The 18788-nt window shown below is 36.1% G+C and overlaps 3 protein-coding genes across 12 annotated transcripts in view; 1 reads left to right on the top strand and 2 right to left on the bottom strand.

The window, feature by feature from the left end:
• Nucleotides 1-218: 218 nt before the first annotated feature.
• On the top strand, nucleotides 219-2635 carry LOC112638790. The gene is made up of 8 exons (XM_025411049.1): nucleotides 219-662; nucleotides 731-962; nucleotides 1072-1169; nucleotides 1248-1439; nucleotides 1523-1650; nucleotides 1724-1928; nucleotides 2010-2281; nucleotides 2369-2635. The coding sequence occupies exons 1-8, from the start codon at nucleotides 420-422 to the stop codon at nucleotides 2559-2561; spliced, it is 1563 nt and encodes a 520-aa protein (XP_025266834.1). The 5' UTR covers nucleotides 219-419; the 3' UTR covers nucleotides 2562-2635.
• A 47-nt stretch (nucleotides 2636-2682) lies between these two features.
• Nucleotides 2683-6983, bottom strand: LOC105253282 (myosin ID heavy chain-like). The gene is made up of 13 exons (XM_020028117.2): nucleotides 6904-6983; nucleotides 6493-6731; nucleotides 6073-6405; nucleotides 5739-6003; nucleotides 5367-5627; nucleotides 5052-5287; nucleotides 4779-4955; nucleotides 4495-4694; nucleotides 4284-4426; nucleotides 4016-4210; nucleotides 3283-3776; nucleotides 3130-3213; nucleotides 2683-3062 (listed from the first exon to the last, which is right to left on the bottom strand). The coding sequence occupies exons 1-13, from the start codon at nucleotides 6932-6934 to the stop codon at nucleotides 2967-2969; spliced, it is 2754 nt and encodes a 917-aa protein (XP_019883676.2). The 5' UTR covers nucleotides 6935-6983; the 3' UTR covers nucleotides 2683-2966.
• A 2311-nt stretch (nucleotides 6984-9294) lies between these two features.
• Nucleotides 9295-18788, bottom strand: part of LOC105253268 (homeobox protein prospero) — a 29829-nt gene continuing 20335 nt past the window's right edge. For 3 of the 10 annotated variants that reach the window (XM_011261173.3, XM_011261171.3, XM_011261176.3), the window contains 8 exons: nucleotides 13345-13462; nucleotides 13129-13260; nucleotides 12819-12842; nucleotides 12482-12514; nucleotides 12151-12348; nucleotides 11875-11994; nucleotides 11601-11674; nucleotides 9295-10400 (listed from right to left, as the gene is read on the bottom strand). In XM_011261173.3, the coding sequence (XP_011259475.2) occupies nucleotides 10091-10400; nucleotides 11601-11674; nucleotides 11875-11994; nucleotides 12151-12348; nucleotides 12482-12514; nucleotides 12819-12842; nucleotides 13129-13260; nucleotides 13345-13462 (1009 nt within the window). In that variant the 3' untranslated portion in view covers nucleotides 9295-10090. Of the gene's footprint in view, nucleotides 10401-10514; nucleotides 10524-11300; nucleotides 11317-11600; nucleotides 11675-11874; nucleotides 11995-12150; nucleotides 12349-12481; nucleotides 12515-12818; nucleotides 12843-13128; nucleotides 13261-13344; nucleotides 13463-18788 lie in introns of all 10 variants that reach the window. The other 7 variants (XM_025411031.1, XM_025411032.1, XM_025411029.1 and 4 more) reach the window with 7 other exon arrangements.

The raw sequence follows: 18788 nt of genomic DNA, 5'->3' as shown, positions 1-18788 counted from the left end.
GAGTGAATTGATAGAAAGATGATAAATTGTTATTTATATGGATATTTGAAAACTGAAGGACGTACCGAAATATTTCATATATAAGTATATTTATATTAATAAGAGATTTGCAAATTAAATATAAACGTTTGAAATTTACCGCTATTTTTCGCTTCCGATGACGGCATAAATACGTCATGAATACGTCATAAAACTAAACCATTCCGGTTCCAGCCGTATTGACACATGTTCCTTGCTCCTTCCTATTAGTATTCTTTATTCAATGCTGGTAATACGTAAATAATATGTTGTATTCAATTTATATGTGTAAATATCACTCCCCTTTAATTGATAGCTGATGCTGAAACTTTATCAACGTGTTTGTATGTGGTAAACGTGATATCCAATCCACTTGTTATATCGGCAGAAGATTGTAGATCATGAAAGAGATGTTGGCAAATCAAACCACTGGGATGGGATACACTAATTCTTTTGTCAACGCTAACAGTAAAGATGCGGGCACCAGTAATATTACAAATGATAATAATTCAAGGAGATACGCTATGCTCAGTACCGAATGGATTTCTACCATTGGTGAGGAATTGGGTATGCATCCATTGCCGGATCCACTGTTGAAGAGATTAGCCGAAGATGCTTCCTATCGCTTGAGAGAAGTTCTACATGTAAGCAAATAATATATTTCTACTCGCACATTATGATAATTGTAATATTATTCATCCTGAAATTTCAGAAATGCGTTACAAGACTGAGACATAGTAAAAGAAGACGCTTGACATCGATGGATGTAAATGCAGCGATCACCAACTTGTGTGATGCAGATCCGATTCTTGGTGCACCAGAATCAATGCCAGAATATCATACAGAAGCTAAGGTGTATGTGCCTAATGAATCTATCATTAATCTTTCTCATCAAATAAATGAGCCGTTAAATTTTTCTCAAACTAATGTGCCATTTCTGCAAGGTAAACTCTTCAATGTTTATATTATATTTGTAGCCTTCTCTTACTTTTAATTTTCTAGTTTGTGCATTCCATGTTGAAATATATATATTTTTCTCTCTTTTTTTTATAGATAATGAAATATGCGACAAGAAGTTGACAGAAGCACGTATCAGTTATGCCAAACGTGCATTGAAAACTTTATTTAATGGCTCGCAGAAAACTTTTCAAGTATACAGAAATAAAAATTGTTTTTTAATATTTTACATTATTATAATTAGATTAATGTAACTGTTTGCATATTTCTAGGTTTTGCTTAATGATTGTGCTACCAATGTGCATTTAGGTGATGAGGGTGTCGTAGATAAATTGATATCTATCGCTAGGTCTACGTTAATCTTAAATAATGCACAGTATACGCGCGTTTCCACACGTACCTGCGAGCTCATAATTGCCATTGCTAGCAACAGCGAAGCTATCTATCCTTATCATTTAATATCGGTAATTGAGAGCAAAGTTTTTTTACACATATACATCTTTCTGGAACTCTTGGATATATCTTGTTTTGATTTATTTATTTTCAGGTAGATAAAATGACCGACTTATTACTGGAATTATTGCTGAGTCAGAGTTTCATACATCCGAATTTGGAAGTGCTCTTTAAAGAGTGCGTGCTCAAGTTAATGCTTCGCTGGCCGTCGATCGCCGACAAGTAAGATTAAAACATCCTCACATTTTAAGAAATAAAAGATTGATTTTTCTTGGATTAATTTGTATGTCGACAGATATATACCAACATTGAAGAATGTCCTTTTAAAGAAGGAAGTGGATAGTGTGGATCATTATAAAAAGAGGATAATGGCAGTGGAATTGTTAGTGAGTCTTCAGCCATTTATATTTTTCCAGCACGAAGCCGAACACACTCTTTCCATACAAAATATTTTATATTATTACGCTTCATCTGGTTCGATTATTTGGGAGCAAATAGCTGTTAGTATTGGATTTAATGTTATTCTAATTCCTTTGATATTTGTTGCTCCTGCATATTATTCATATTTATAATCATTATAGCTGGCTGTTTGCGCTCTCGTAAGATCACAAGGTCATTCCTTGGCTCTTACCCCTTTGCTTGAGCACTATGGAGATTCATTATTACCTTATTTACCTACTAATGACAATAATACAAGGGAAAGAAGCAATAAAAAGACTGGCACATTGCCTATTATCATCAAGAGCAAGATGAAATATGTTGAAATCAGACCGTTACTTAACAACAGAACGCTGTGGGATCGACAAACCGCATTTCCAGATTCTACCCTGAGAGGACCAAGACGGGAAATAAGGTATGTATCACACAAAATTCGATATAGTTAATGTGAGTACGTGAATTTGTACATTTATATTACCTAATTTGAACGTGGTTATTATAGATTTGCGTTCGCTGGTGGTCGTCCAGTTCCTCCCAATAACTTAAGGCGTGTCAGTCTAAGAGCTAATTATCATATTTTGAGGAGCGATCTTCAAGCTACTCTCGCTCTAGTCGCATCACGCAGACTGCTTGTAGTTAAAGATAGAAAGAAAGGTCCGTATAATTTTTATAATTTAGCACATGTTTGTTTATAAATTAATATAAATTTCATTTATTCAAACATTATTATTATTACATAGCAACATACTGTCACTGATTATTTCATCATTTGTATTACATTAATTATGATTCTAAATTATTTTTATTAAATCTTAAAGAAATTATTACATTAGTCCTTTTTAAATTGTAATTTCTGATAAGTTTTTAATCGCCAGTCTATTTCATTTCATAAATGTTTATTTTACAAATTTCTATTCCATTTGGCGCAAATTCCTGTTCACGTCATTCAAGATAAAAAAATTTTTTAATTTCTTTGTAAATTTTTCTATTTTTATTTTGAACGAAATAAAAATTGGAAATTTATATATTCTTTCTATAAAGTACTATATATAAAATAATCTACTACACATCTTACATATATTGTACAAATCTTAAATATTTTAAAGACAATCCTGTAGACCTTGTGGTAATTCCGTATGTACCAAACAATGCGAATTAGTTAAACATGTGAGACGAGTATGTATTCTAACTGGTAGCTGTAAAATAATAATGTTTTTTTAATTTCTTAATTATTTCCTTCATAATTCCAATTCCGACATTTACCTTTGCCAGACGACGTCGACTCAAAATTCCTTTTTTGTAGAATAATGTAGAAGTACCATTCCATATAACATATACATCTTCTTTCTAAATAGAATTTTTGTTTTAATGCAAGGAAACAGAGATAATATATATTACGTTATTAATATTACATACTTTGTTGCAATCTTCAAAGTTGTTCTTATGTCTATTTTCCATATGAAATCTATTATTATTTGAGCATATATGTCTTGCATCTTGTGATTCAATGTCTAATTGATTGTAACTTATTGACGATTGTTTCGATATTAAGAATCCACTATTTTTTATATTCATCGCTTTGCTCACATTTTCCAACCAATGGATTATATATTCGGTTTTATTATACGATATGTTTGGCGGTATAAATTGAGGTTTTGTTATAAAGGAATAATCTATTAAGGGCACGTTACATTTAATTTCTAATTGATTTTTTTTAATCGACTTATCTTGAATATCAACTGCTTGATCATCACAAGCTGTATTTCTTGTATTTTGTCGCCGATATGTCTCTGCGTACATATGTATTCCTATGGATATACATTTCACTTGAGGTTTCTCGATCAACTCATCTTTAATAGTTGCCATTCGATATGTCGTATTTTCTTTTATATTTTGTCGCCGATTATTTCCTGCATAGATATAGAATAATTTATTTTGATCTTTTTGTCTGTAATCTATGTCGTCACATCGTTTTCTTTCAAATATTAGAACTTTTATTTGATTAATGTTTAAATTACTCGATGTATGCATCCTTTTTACTTTTGACTGTTGCATAATATTTTAACATTTTTTTAACAACTTATGGATTTTCTCGTACTTAAATTTATACAAAAAAATTGAGTAAGAAATTGCGTAAAGAGATACTTGCTATATTTTATCCAGAAAGATTCTATTTTTCCGATACATTCAATATAAAATTGCTTCCTAGCAGATTCTAATTGTAAAAAAGTGTCCTCTGTCAAAAAGATGAAATGTTTTCCATAATGCACCGATAAGTCATCAGCATTTATCGTTAGCCGAGACGATTTCAACATTTCGCAACCTATGCGAAAGTTAGAGGTTCCTATAGAAAAATAAATCAGTAGTATAGATATGACAAGCTTAACGTTAAAAATTATTAAGATTCTTAGTCGTACGTTTGCAGTGGTAGCGTTTGGAAAATTTTTTGTAGGTGAAGTGAACCGGATATTTACATCTAGCCAGAGGCAGAACGTCGAGAATATCTGTAGATAGTTGTCTGAGAAGTTCGTTTCGGTCCCACTCGTGATTGTCAAGACGTCTATAAGTAATTAATTAATTTCTATTAAAAATAAATTAGATCATACGTGTTATTATTGAATATTATACCGTAATTTAATACAGCGAACATAATGCGCGTCGCATTTATTTAACTCTTGTATCAGCAAATCCACGTTGTATCTCAGCTTGGAGAGCATCGTGGGTTTCTTGGCTTTTCCATTTTCGTGATGTAGTTTAGTCTTGTTAATTAAATAATATAGAAACGTATTCTTACTCGCGCCAAACGTTATAGTTATCTCGTCCGGGATCTGTATCACGTTTTTAATATTCATTCAGATTCGTAACAGCTTTTAGAATCACACATATGCGATCAGATTAAGCATCGTTCGTACCTTATCGGTATTTTTGGAAAGCAGATCGTTAATGGAATACTTCACGGCACCGGCGTAATGTTGAATAACGAAATTTTCGTTCTTCACTTTCAAGAATCGCCTGGTTTTGGGACAATCATTGGCGCACACTTGCCGTATTAATGTCGCTGAATCGTTCCGGACTGTCGACAAACATACCTATACGAAGATTCACGGTTAATTATTCTACATATTGACTCCACACATAATTCTTATTAAATATATATATCGTAAAGATTATTGAAAACACATTACATCGTTGAGAGGAGCGAACAAACGTTTCTCAATCGTATTTAAACTATCTTCAAACAATCGCACAGTCTTCGACGGTTCTATATCCTCAATAAGACCCTCTTCCTGCAAAATCTTCCGACGAAATTCCACACACTTTTCCATGAAATATTGCTGCAGTCTCTCGTTGACATAATTAACGCCGAGTTGCTCGATGCCGTTCACGTCAAAGCACTCGAATCCGAAGATGTCCAATATTCCTGAAGAGCGAAAAGATTGTCATATCGATATCAATGTATTAATCTCGCCGATTTCAGACAGTGAACAGATTTCTGATACCCAATCGTTCAGTGAACAGACGGACAGACAGGATCCTGTTTATAGAATTGATCAGCCAGTGAAAAAGAAGATCGTACAAGTGACGGATGATACTGTGCAGCCTGTAACGGCAAGTGTTCTTCGTGTTGAGATTACGTCGACAAGTGATGTGACGTCCCCAAGAATTTTGCGGATTTATCAAGGTAGACGTAAGAAATTCAGTGATGTCCTCTTTCTGGAGACCAGCCAGCTTGCACGTGTTTTCCAAGGCTTCCTTGGATTCTGCAAATCATGTAATATTACGTGTTCTTCATTGAGCCGTTTCATTCTCATTGTACAATTCAAATCACCGATAAAAATGCGTCTAATGGAAAGATTATCAGTTACATATACGTTGGTCATCGGTATCAATCCTGCAATGATCTTCCTCTTGCGTAAACTGTATGTTGCTCATATGGATTAGCAAGGAAAGAATTTGGAAGATATCTTTCTTCTGATCCTCCGTAAAGCATAGCATATCCATTGCTTTCAGAGTATCTTGAAAATCATCTCGAAGCTGTTGTCCTTTTGAAGAATCCAGATCGCTCGACATAAAATATACCGCATCGCTCGATAATCTAGTGTCGGCGAATTCTATATCCGTCAACGCAGCCATCATCTGGAATGTACATGGGCTTAATGAGTATTAAATAACACAAGATATACCATAAGGCTCGGTGAAAATCACCTGACTAAAAATCTGAAAATTGTAATGGCCCATTGTAACTCTGTTTCTCTCCAGAAGGTACGAGGATACCATCGCGCCGCAAATATTGCCCATTTTGTATTGAAGCCACATAAGCTCCACATGTCTCGAGCTGGTTTCATTTTTTCCGGTAGACGCTACTGTAAAAGCCGATATCAAACGGCAGGCGTTTGTGATTTTCTGCACAATCTCGCAGCAAGCTGCGTCTCGTCCCCGATGCTTGTCGGTAGATGCGTTTCTGATGGTCAAAAATTCTAACGCCTTCCACGCGTTGAAGGTCTTTCCCGTTCCGGTTTCGCCGTTCAGGACGATCACCTTCACGAAGAATGTAGAGGTGTTATTTTGCCCCGATGAAAATAAGGATCACGTGCACGAGGAATGGATTAAATTTCCTGGATTTACCTGGCTAGGCTTCCCAAGACCTTGAACTATTCTATAGCGTGCTCTAGCCGCTACAGCGAATATATGAGGTGCTACTTCCTTACAAGTTATCCTTACGTTATCATATAGATTGTTGGCACGCGACAAGTCATAAATATCATCGGTGGAAACCTCGCCGTTAGGATTGATTGCTAGGAGGAGCGTATCGATCCACGTATAAATCTGACCTCGTTGGAAACGCTCCAAGAGATAATCTACAACTATATATAATTCTATGAGAATTATGGAATTTTATATATCGAGCGGTAACATTGCGACGCCAAGTATATATATAGAGGAAGAGAAAATTCGATTTTTCGATTTGATGGAAGGATATTTATGAGGAGCAAGAGACGTTTTACGAGAAGTATAAAATAAAAAATGTGCGTATACTATTTTCCTGTCGGACACTCAAGTCGTCCATCACATCCCAGATGTAAGAGCAAATGTCACGTCTTTGTAAACACACAACGTGAGAAACGACAGAAATGTTTCACTGACACGTATTTTGCCGAATGTATATATTCCACGCTTATCGCTTTTATATATGTGTGTGTGTGTATATATACATACATACATATATACACATATATACATACATATACACATACATATTTATATATTTATTTTATATGTATTTATATTTATATGCGAAACTTGTTATCGTACGCCTGACACAATTTGATAATACAAGTTTCAAATTGAGAAATATATACAAATGCGTGTGCGTGTTCATGCGAACATGTCAAAGCATCACATATGTTGTAAAGCAATAATAGAACTCGGAAAGAACTTTACAATATTTTTCCGATGTGTAAAGGATATTCGATTTGTGTTCACAAGTGGGTGTGAAAAGGAAAAATACTCTAGTCGAATAAAATTGTCTTTATTGCGACATTGGGACTAGGTAGGCGAACGTACGATTAAAAATTGGAGATAAATCGTCTTGACAAGTACGAATTCTTAACATGATTACACAAGAGTGAATATTTTTCATTAATTATTTATTGATTCACCTAATTAATCCGCTATCATTGCTACGTCGCTAGAGTTAACTTAGAGATGTATTGTGTTTGCGCGTATTATTATTATTATTATTATTATTATTATTATTATATTGGACATTAAAGTAGAGCGTTCTTCTTCGAAGATGATCATTATATGAGAATTTTTGAAAACTGTGTAAACTTATCAATTAAATAATTATGATCGAACAATCATCGGACGTTTTGTCGGAGAATAAATATGTGATCGCTATCTTGTATATCCTTTATTTGCCATAACATTTATTATGATGCGACAACACAATAGATTTGCAGTTTTTCGAAATTTTCGCCCTAATTGTAGACTCGACCAATTCTCGCTCTTTAGAAATATAATAGCGGATGATTAATATCAATATCGATTCATCGATAATATCAATAAAACTATGTCGCTCAACTTATTCTGTAGATTCTCAGATCTATTGATTTGTTATCAATAATAAGCGGATTTCGAATAACTACTCGATACATTTCCACAAATACTCGACTGCGTTTCACGAAAGATTTCCCTAGTCCATATTTTTCTATCATATATTTCTTAAAAAATTAATGAGATTCATATACATCTTTCTCTCTTTTATTTTTCTCTTCCTCACTTTAATTCTCTCATTCTCTCTATTTCTACTTTTGCATACAATCACCGTATAAATTAAAGTATAGACAAATGAATATGTATATAATTATTATATAATATTTAGTTTTTCCTGACCATTTTTTTCCACATTACTAAAAAATACAATGCACACATCCTTTCGTTTGGATTATATATATACATATATATATGTATATATATCTCTAATTCGTTTCAATTTAATTCGAAAGTAAATATCTTTTAAAAATTAAATTTTTAATGTACTATACATTCTTTTAATATTTTTGAATCTATCAACAATATTGTGCAAAATGTCACACGCTAATACAGATATAAATATATATTTTCGTAAAAAGTATACTAGAATACATGAAAGACAGGAGAGACTAAATATCATATATCAAATACAGATTCATAGCACCAAGCGCATACCAAACACGCAATAAATTAAAGCGACAAAAATGTGGAATTTACATAGTACCCTGGCTTTGCTAATTACGATGGTATGTAATCCGTCACAAGAGGTGTGATTTCTACTTCTTTTTAAAACGATTTAAACGTATATAATAATATTTGAATAACGCTGATAAATAAAAAATATTAATATACTTTTACGGAATATATTTTTGCATGTAATGTTATAAACAATAATTAACTGCATTTAATTTTCATTGATCACAGCGAGTGACGTAATTGTAGAGAGAAAACTCACCTGACAAATGCACAGCGATATATATAGTAATCTGTATTTGATAATCTCTTTCTTTTCTTTTCTTGAAAAAAGAGAGATTATTAATAATCTCTCTTTTTTTAAGGAAAAGAGAGAGATTATTAAATATATATTATTTATATATATATCGCTGTGCATTTATCAGATGAGAAAAAATAAATTTTAAAATATATACATAAAAATGATAAAGTAGCAAGTTTTATGAAACATTGGCATGTATGTCGAATAGAAATATTAGCCAAAAATTCTAAACTTGTCTCGTTAAAAATCGGATTAATTTTTTTCGATTATAATTGTATATTATGTTTGAAATAAATTTTGTATTTTCATATTTACAGTAAATTATATTACAAAATTTTTTTTCAATAAATATGTTTTCCAATAAATATACATATATGTATATCTGTCTTTGAAATTTTATTCGAACTAAAAGACGTAAAGAGTTTTTATATTTCCGACTGCCGAGATGAAATCGTGCATTTTCGAAGAAAAATTCTACATACATGTATTATTTATTATTTTTCCCATTTATTATTTGTCTTTATCAATTTCAACCGATCGTTGAATAGATATAGCAATTTTTTGCAATAGATTTTTAATTTTACATTCGAATTTAGGTGAAATTAATTCTTTAATATTAATAAATGTGTGCACTCGTATGTGCGCGCGACAAATTATATGTTGCTCGAAATATTCGATCGGGAATAGATGACTTCTTTCGCGCTCGATACTCTCTACGCAAGTACGTCATATAAGTACGACGGTAAATTATATTAAACGAGCGCGTAACGATGACGTTACGAGGAACGTGAACTTTGTAATGCGCGATAAAATTAATTACGAACAAGAATAGGTGGAACGAGAGATCGTTTGGTGGATCGCTTTTGGACGTCCGAATCGCGATCGAAACGTTTGACGCAATGAATAGTAAACTAATTCGCGTTACTTATAGATCATATTCAATAAATAATTTATTTAATAGATATATATTAATTGTGTAAAAAAGTAATGTGTAAAATATTGGCTTATTATTGTCAATTTAAGATAAGATTTATCGGGGGAAAAATGATAGAAATTTATAAATCGAATGCATTCACAATTAATTCTATCTTGCATTTTCTGTTCTTCGAGAGGGATTCGGACGTCTGAAACGAAAGAAAGTTGCTATACATAGACAAGATAACATAATCGAGTATCGCCGCGTCCCTCCTATCGTTAAAGTCGAAGCTTCCTAGGCGTCGGAATAAGGGATTTGATTGTGTTTCCTTCTACCTTGACATCGCGTTGTTCCGCGTCGTTCGAATCGCACGGCGACTTCGCGGTGTCCTTCGACTTGGTGAACGAGCCGGACACGAGTGTCTCTGACGAATGTCTCCTCGCGTGCGCGTTGACACGACGTATCGGGGTCTGTTCCTGACGGAGTCTTAACGTATGAGGTAAACGTTCGGTTGGCTTGCGATGGCTTCCGGCAGAATTAAGCTCGGAGAGCATCGAGAATCGTTGACGATCCGACGAGTCACTCCAACTGCAATCGAGAAGAATTGCCATTGTTACAAATGGGTAATGTAAAAATAAATAGTACGAAAGATTCAATTCAAGTAAAACAAATTTTAAGTCAATTGAGAAAGAAAGGACTCACCGCACATGGCTATTCAAAGCAGCGTGAAACATGACGAATTGTAAATCTAATATATTATCGCAAAAGATAATTTTGGGAATATCGAGGTAATGTAATTGTCGCGTTAGCATTGAGGCGAAAATATTAAGAAAATATTAAGTTACTGTTACATGCCAGGAACATCGGTTTTATAAATACGAACTACCAAGCAAGATTCATCTATGATCTACACGCATCCACGCACGCGCGCGAATGCATTACAAGTAATTCGAGATTTATATCAACTCTTATAATGGAGAAAAATTAGGCTCTTATCAATCACGCAAAATGCAATCGCTCGATTATTTTCTCCTAGAAATGAAAAGTGGATTCATCGGACATGACATAAAGCTGAACATAAGAAATAATATAAATACAAAAACTGTAACTGTATTTTGTAACTATTCAACCAATCTCTCAATTGTATTATATATTATATATTAATTATACATATATCAATGTCATAGTATCATATATAATTATATATAAAATAATGTACATAAAATAAAATTACTATACTTTGTATCAAAGTACAAGATATTAGTAAACTGACTTTAACTTTACTTTGCAAGATTTGCCTTGGTTGAACAGCTGGGAACAAAAGGAAAAGTCAAATGACTTAATCGCATGCAAAACTGAATACAATCGTCAATAACGAATTGTCAAACAAGTAGCACGAAAATAGAAGAGGTGCATGAATATGAGAGCGTTAAATGCAGAGAGGAGTACATATCCCAATAGTAAGTCACACAGACTGACGCACTCTACCTTCCCGATCCTGAAGCTGCTTCGCGTGGAATTACCCGAGTAAAAGGCGGGACCAGAGTAGCAAAAAAGAAACATATTTATGATACAGAGGAAGATATATATTTTAAATGCGATTGTCAGTGGCACAAGCGTAATAATTCGCGTAAATGCAACTTTTTATTCGAGAATGATGGAACTTGATTAATTACGAGAAATATTTTACGTCAAGTTAAAGATTAGAAAAATTAAATGCATGTATAAGAATTTAGTTTATACGAATATTATTGTCGATTGAACAAAATAAACAAGATGAACTCTCACCTAACGAGAGGCCCCATAACACCATCCTGTGGGAGTGATTGTAGGAGCGAGGGTCCCGCCGATACTGGACGTGTCTAAAGTGAGCAAATGAAAAATGTGTTTTTGTCTTTAATCGAGTGCGATAAAGTAACGATAACAATGATAATAACAAACGAAATATACTCGCAAAACAAATGCGACTATCATAATAAAACAAGTGACAAGACAAAATCGAATGTAAATGATATATGATGAGGGGGTTGAATATATGTGATACAATTATATATAAAAATACCTTCTCGGTTTGCGTAGCGGCGTTACACGTGTCCACGCAGGAAATGTCGTTATTACGCGTCGGTAAAATGCAATTTTGAGCATCACCGTTCTTAGGTCCTTGAAGCTTCGATATCTGGAGCTGCGAAAATCAACGAAAACGTTAGTAACACTCTAAATATTTATTTTTTTTTCGATAACAAACATTCTAAGAATGATTACCGAGTTAGGAGTTAGATCTCCGGTCGAAGCGAGCTTTTTGCACAGAGCAATACGTTAATCGCGATGAACGATTTACCTCGTTATTTACCTCAAGTAGCTCGATGGTACGATCCCGCAGTTGTATAGTACGATCTCGGTCCTCCACTTGGCCTTGAAGAAACACTACTTGCCTCCTCAAGTCCGTCAACTCGTCCGCGATGCTGTTGCCACCGCTTCCAGGTGACGTGCTTACATCAGTAGTACTACCCTCGTTCAGGTTACAGAAGAGGCCATTCTGCAAGTGTATCGGCAATTATTATTTTTATCTTCGATTGAAAAATAAATAAATATATAAATAAAATAAATAAATATATTCTCAATCTATTTTTTTTTTAAATAAATTTCATTATAAGAAACAGCATATTAACCTTCGGATTATCGAATGGGTTGAGAGTTTCTGCCTAAAAAATCAATATCAAATATTAATAGCTTGTATGTTTATCTTTGGCGTCGCTGATAACTCGTATATATCGTCGGGACAAAGTAAAAAATAGCAGTATGACAAAAATTGATCTCTGTCTCTCTAATAATTACAATCTTCGTGTATATGAATATGAACGATTTTACTTAGTCCCGCACGGATTTAAATTTTCATACGGATATAAATTTTGATAAATATAAAAATGTTACACATACACACACACGCATGCGAGTGAGGTGACAAAAATTAGTGACAAAAATGTAAAGAAAATCAATGCAACGTACCCTCGTCAAATCGTTCTCCCCTGACTTGAGACGTAAAATCAGGAAGGACGACGACAAAAATGAAAAATAAAAAGAATCGTGTTAATATAAAAAAGGCACAAAACAGCACATCGTGTATATAAGTAACGGAATAACGCTTGCGGTCGGATAATGTGTAACGCGAGCTGAAAGCAATTGTAACGCTTCGACGGCGTACAAAACGCGCGAAACACATTTTTGCGTGACGCAAAAAAAAAAGAAAGAAAAAAAGGAAAGCGATGTGCAAACGTGAAATGCAAGCGAGCAACGTATGCGTTTATCAATGTTATACCTCCTGAAGGACTCGCTTGAGTTTCAGAAGCATCGTCTTTATGGAGACAATGTCCTGGAACATGTACTGGTACGTTCCGCGATCTATCCTGAGGCTCGACTCGTCCCCGGAATCGACGCACGATGATGAAACCTGCGGATCAACGGGACATTGCGTGAGTGCGACAAATTGTAAATTAAATCTCTGAGAATGGAAAAATAAAAGATTGCAACTTACACTTCCCGACGTTCTCATAGGACTAGAAATCTGACGGTTGCGCATGTTGTCTAATGAACGCGGCGATTCTGTTCCGGATCTGCTGCGCAACAGCCTTGACATCCTGTCACTTCCGATCCTGAAACAAAAAGAGTGAAACTCGTCATCTCTCGTATCTACACGCGGATATGTCTACGTTCCCCAAGAGGATTATGCGATTAGCGTCTTTTTCAGCGTTCTAAAAGTATTCTTTTCATTCTCTAAAACAAAAGGAACGGAATCAAGTAATTGATCATGCTACAAATACATAAACATCGAGATATAAATATAGGATAAAGACTGATTACACGGATTAAATTATAAATGGTAAGCAGAGAGTGGTGGCTCCTCAAAATAAATATAAACCCAATAGTTGAAGAAAGCAACGTAACCGCGCATTATCCAACTCTCGTCGCCAAAATCGCGACAATCGGTATCCAAAGGAAAGAAACTAACAGCATCTATGTAATCTCCTGTTATATATCTCACATCTCTCCTATACACGCTACTCGGAAATATCTGACAGTGTCTTCGTTTCCTCCGGTGAGACGAGGGGATTCACTACCTTCCGGGGCTATTCTTGGCTCGCGTGGCTGCCGCCGAGGAAGCGGCGATCGCGCCGACGACGCCGCCAGAAGAGGAGGAGGAGACCTGGCCGGTGCACGTCGCCCTGGGTTGTCGCGGGGGCGGCGATCCGTTCGTAGGCGTCGAGCTCTCGGACGAGAGGCCCGAGTCGTCGCGTCCATCCTCGCCGCCGATGCCGTTCTCCTGGCTCGGCTGGACGCGGACGCGCGTTGGCAAACCGGTGCGTCGTCGGGCACCCTTCGAGCTCTCGGACGACGGGGAGGCCATCCTCACGACAAAGTCCTCGAATTATCTTCAAGTTTCACTGAATTCACTGGTGAACAGAACGCTATCGAGGAAGTTTTAGCGGCTCGTCTTTAAACTTTCAATCACGTGTCGAAGGACAGGTGTCAGTTTCACTGATTAGAGAATTCTAATAATGTACAGAATGTGCAAGCATCGCAGGAATAGTCCCGTGATGTTTATCGCTAAGTGTGACAGCTCGTCGGTAAGTCTCGTACGCGAGAACGACGCGATGTAAATAGAGGATGGACAGGCATATTTAGCCGGACGGAATGAAGGGTGAAATGCGAGGAAACGCGGTAGGGAGGATTTAACGTAAGAGCTCAAGAGCGAGCATCTCGCGATGAGTAATTCGGTGGATATGCAGTCGCGGTCACTTTCCCGAAACGCCGGTCTTAATTACACGTTCCGTTGTCGCAATCTAAATTACGCAAATTCGATCACGAACGTCTCCTCGTCGCGAACGCGAGGATTTCGTCCTTGATGACATCGCAAATGAGATAATAACGTGCAAATTGGAAACCTGTAGACGGATCGATAGACAGGTAAATAAAGTGCGAAAAAAAGAGAGAGAAAAATAGACCCGCTAAACACGATGCACGTTGATCTAGATCCTCGTTCGGATAATGGTAACGTAATATTATGCAGCCTAACTACTAATGAGCCCTTTTTCCATTAACGCACACCGCGCGAGTTATTTATCTAGATTATAAAAATTAAATTAAATTAAATTATTTATCTAAATTATAAACAGTCGTCGGGTTACGCTTCTGTTGAATTAATTTTGAGAAACGCGAAGATAATTCGGTTAATGTCGCCATTTATATCTCGCATTTTGTTGTCGTCCCTTTCTCTCGCAATTAACGTCTTCAGCGGCTTCCCGAGTTATTTCGTCTCACGATCCTTCCGTTGCCGCTCGTTAGCGTTCACCGACTCTTCTCTACTCTTTTCACTTCATTTTCATAACAATATTAAACTCGAACTCGCGAAGAAGTTGAGTCATTCCGCCAAGTGAAAGTTATCTGGCTGAAATCTTTCGGGATACGTAGTCGCGCTACATTTTACGCTCTTGCTCCGAGTTCTTACGTATCGGCGAAACAAACAAATAGCATTTTGTTACATCTGTTTGCATCTTCTCAAAGAAATTTTAATATATTTTATATATTAAATATATATATTTTATATGTTTAATATATTTAATATATTTAATATATTTAATATATTGTATACCTCGCATTGCAATGCCCGTGATCGTCTAATAGTTTGAAGAATTGGAGCATCGTCGCAAAATTATAATTACAGTTTTAAAATAAGACGCACGCGATGCAAATTTGGCATCTCTAACGTGACACATCGCGTGAGCGAGTGTATGCTAATTTCGGTTTATATCCTGGAGACTCGAAAAATCAATATAATCTTGTGTGTCTACGAGCAAATCTTAATGTCACATTAAATATACGAGCGCGGCCTCGCATCATGTAACGCAGTAATGCATCATACCTATCCGGGGTTGTAACGATTCACGCGACAGCGATGACGTTCGTGAGACGGGACGGTCGAAGAATAATAGTTTAGAACGGTTGAGAAAAAAAGAGCAAATAAAGTCAACGTCTTCAGAAACTGAAATGTCGATGCAACGTCAAATATTCTTATATGAGTCTCAAATAAAACAATACCTACTGACCATCGATTGGACCGTCGTTGTCAATATTTAAGACCCGTCTAAGAATATTTGACGCTACTCTGACATGACAATTACGTATAGTGCAATATTGCTTTACCTTAACCGAACGTTCCCCCGCGTAAAATCGAAAAGCACGCTCATTAAACATTCATCACCGACACCTACCGCGACCGCTCACTGGAGACCCACTGTGAATCACTCATCGGGAGAAACATTTTTTTCTTTCAAAATAATCAATCACTTGCCAACGGGAGACTCGTCATCGCGCGAGGCCGTGCGTTGGGCGTCCCGTTCGACGGACTCTCGTCGAGTCCTTACTAAGGAGTGCGGGCGACACGTGGAATACTAGGCGAAGTTTTCGACGCACGGACGGTGTTTCACGGCGTATATACATTAACCGGTGCATCCGTCGGAATCCGACCTGCGACGGTCGCCGGCAGGCAGACAGGATCACCAAGGACCCCTCGAGGGGATACACGGGAACGCGTGCGCACCTCGCACTACGAGCCTGGTTCGATATCGCTCGTGGTGGACGAGCCAGAGGAGAGGAGAGAGAAACGACCGAGAAGAGAGAGGTAGGGAAAAACAGTAGGGAGGGGAAACAGCTGCAGACGGTAGAGAGGAGGTGGGGATGATAATGCAAAAAGCTGTGAACTATTGAGTTTACGATATCGAAGTTTACGATAGCGATCTTCCCCTCCTTCCCCCTGGCGAAATATTTCACGAAGTTTATCATTGCGCGTCTTTCTTATCGAAATCTTTTTCCCCTCTCTTTTTTAAATATATTTATTACATATGTTTATATTTTAATTAATTCTAATAAATTCAAATAAATAATAAAATCAATTAAAATATATTAATATTAGTTAATTAAAATATATATTTATATATATTAAAATATATATTAATTAAAATATATATTTATATATATTAAAATATATATTAATTAAAATATATATTTTATATATATTATTATTTTTAATTTAACTTACAGAGTCGGGATTAATGAGCGTCACGGGTTTATCCCACAAGAGTTTGTCCTAGATTTTATTATGAAAAATATCGTAATAAAATGAGTCATTAAATTTATGCTATTTTCGTATAATTAAATTCGGCACACCAATGAATATTTATTGACTGTCTACTCTAATTGGACGGGCGTGATCTGATAAAATTGAAGCCAGTCAGATCAACGACCAGCTTGATTCATCAATAAATAAATTCCCAATCGATATGAAGAATTGAGTTGTATCATTCAATAATATCTAATCATATCGCTTCTCTAATCTCTTTTGATAAAACTTCTTGGAAATCTATAAATTCACGACAAAATAATTCCATGTAATATAACTTCTCGTCATACAAGTATGATTAATTATTTACTACTATCGAATCTTATCTTAATTATGACTCAAGCATTTGATCGATCAAACACGACATCGAGATTATAATATTAAATCGCAAAGAGTAATCATCAAGGAAGATTGTCTATTCAAGCAGTGAATTGTAGATCTTTTTTAAAATTCCCCTTTTCAAATTAATATATAATGCAGTATGGAATTGCTGAACTTCTCGAAATGAGAGGGGTTTAGAAATTACATCGACAGAGAAAAAGTAAAAATCTCTTTGCGTCTGCAACAGACTCGTCTCCGAAGTAGACGATCAATACTCCAGTTGGCCGTCCTTTAGCCTTTAACCGTGTTTACGCACGATGTTTCTACTCTCCTTGGCAATTTTTGCTCTGGCACGGCTTTCCACCGGCGCCAAGAATCCGGGATTTATGAGGCACTTTTCATTTCCAACGGTAGTTCCTCGCAGTCCTTTTACGAGAGAGCAATCTATCGGAATGCCAGCGCTCTCGGTGAATTTTTCACGGCTCTTTCATCGAGCACCCCCGAATTGACGTTTCATAATAGATGATCGCGCGCGTCTGGACGAAAAGATTCACTGACGGAACATTTCCGACATGAACTCGCTTCTTTTATTATTGTTCATTAAATCACGGTTAAATTACAGTAAAGTTAATAAAGATGAATTTTCTTGCGCGCGTGTCGTTTACAGCAGAATTTTGCAAGATGTAAGAGGCTCTTTTAGATTATTGACGGCAATATTTTCCGCCGCCGACCACAGCTAGTTATCGTTACGAGAGGTTTAGTAAATAGACCGAAAAAATTCACCGTTACACGATAAAACCGCGAAGGAGATAGCCCCAAGTAAGTTGTTTCCGCCAAGGCAAGCGCTTGGAGAGAGAGAGCATCATGAAAAATGAGAATTGCGTGCTCGTCTGATTTTTTTCTTCAATAAAAACGAATAGCGATCAATATCATGCATACATTATTCTATCAAGATACAAAGAGAGAAAGTAACAAAATACTAGCAATTCGAGTGGAAAAAAAAATTCCTTTCATCGACAATTTCTCTTTCGCACAATCTCGTCACGAATCGATACGTATTCGTCTCGTTTTTACAGTCGCGATCAATGATTGTCCGAATTGAAAATTCGACGCACGAAATGACAAGGGAAGAGAGAGGAAAAACATCAACACGGCTAACTAGTAACGCTCTGATTGACGACGAAATCGCGCTGTTCAGCTCGGACCGATCGTCTTCGTCGGAATCGGTTCCCGTCATCGACATGAAGGTGGAAAAGCTAGAAACGAACATGTCTATATTTACGCCATAACGTTCCAGTTCATCCTCGAGTGAATATCGATTCCAATTATTTTCGCGACTCGATGAGTCTCGTTACATCACGAGACGTTCGTTGTCCGTCATACATCGTCCGGAGAAACCGGTTTGCCGCGACGATTAAACCGCGACTCTTTAAATCTGATGGCCAAGATTAGAGAGGAGGTCCGATCCTCTCTCGCGACCC

The sequence above is a fragment of the Camponotus floridanus genome, unplaced genomic scaffold, assembly GCF_003227725.1.
Source record: "Camponotus floridanus strain SB8 unplaced genomic scaffold, Cflo_v7.5 scaffold37, whole genome shotgun sequence".
NCBI lineage: Eukaryota > Metazoa > Arthropoda > Insecta > Hymenoptera > Formicidae > Camponotus > Camponotus floridanus.
This window is presented reverse-complemented; position numbering and strand designations above follow the sequence as displayed.

Coding starts and splice junctions, on each gene's coding strand:
- LOC112638790 (XM_025411049.1), top strand. CDS start 420: ATGAAAGAGATGTTGGCAAATCAAACCACTGGGATGGGATACACTAAT. Junction 663..730: donor GCTTGAGAGAAGTTCTACAT/GTAAGCAAATAA, acceptor CTGAAATTTCAG/AAATGCGTTACAAGACTGAG. Junction 963..1,071: donor TAATGTGCCATTTCTGCAAG/GTAAACTCTTCA, acceptor TTTTTTTTATAG/ATAATGAAATATGCGACAAG.
- LOC105253282 (XM_020028117.2), bottom strand. CDS start 6,934: ATGGACGACTTGAGTGTCCGACAGGAAAATA. Junction 5,288..5,366: donor TCTGTTCACTGAACGATTGG/GTATCAGAAATC, acceptor TTCGCTCTTCAG/GAATATTGGACATCTTCGGA. Junction 4,695..4,778: donor TTTCCAAAAATACCGATAAG/GTACGAACGATG, acceptor AACGTGATACAG/ATCCCGGACGAGATAACTAT.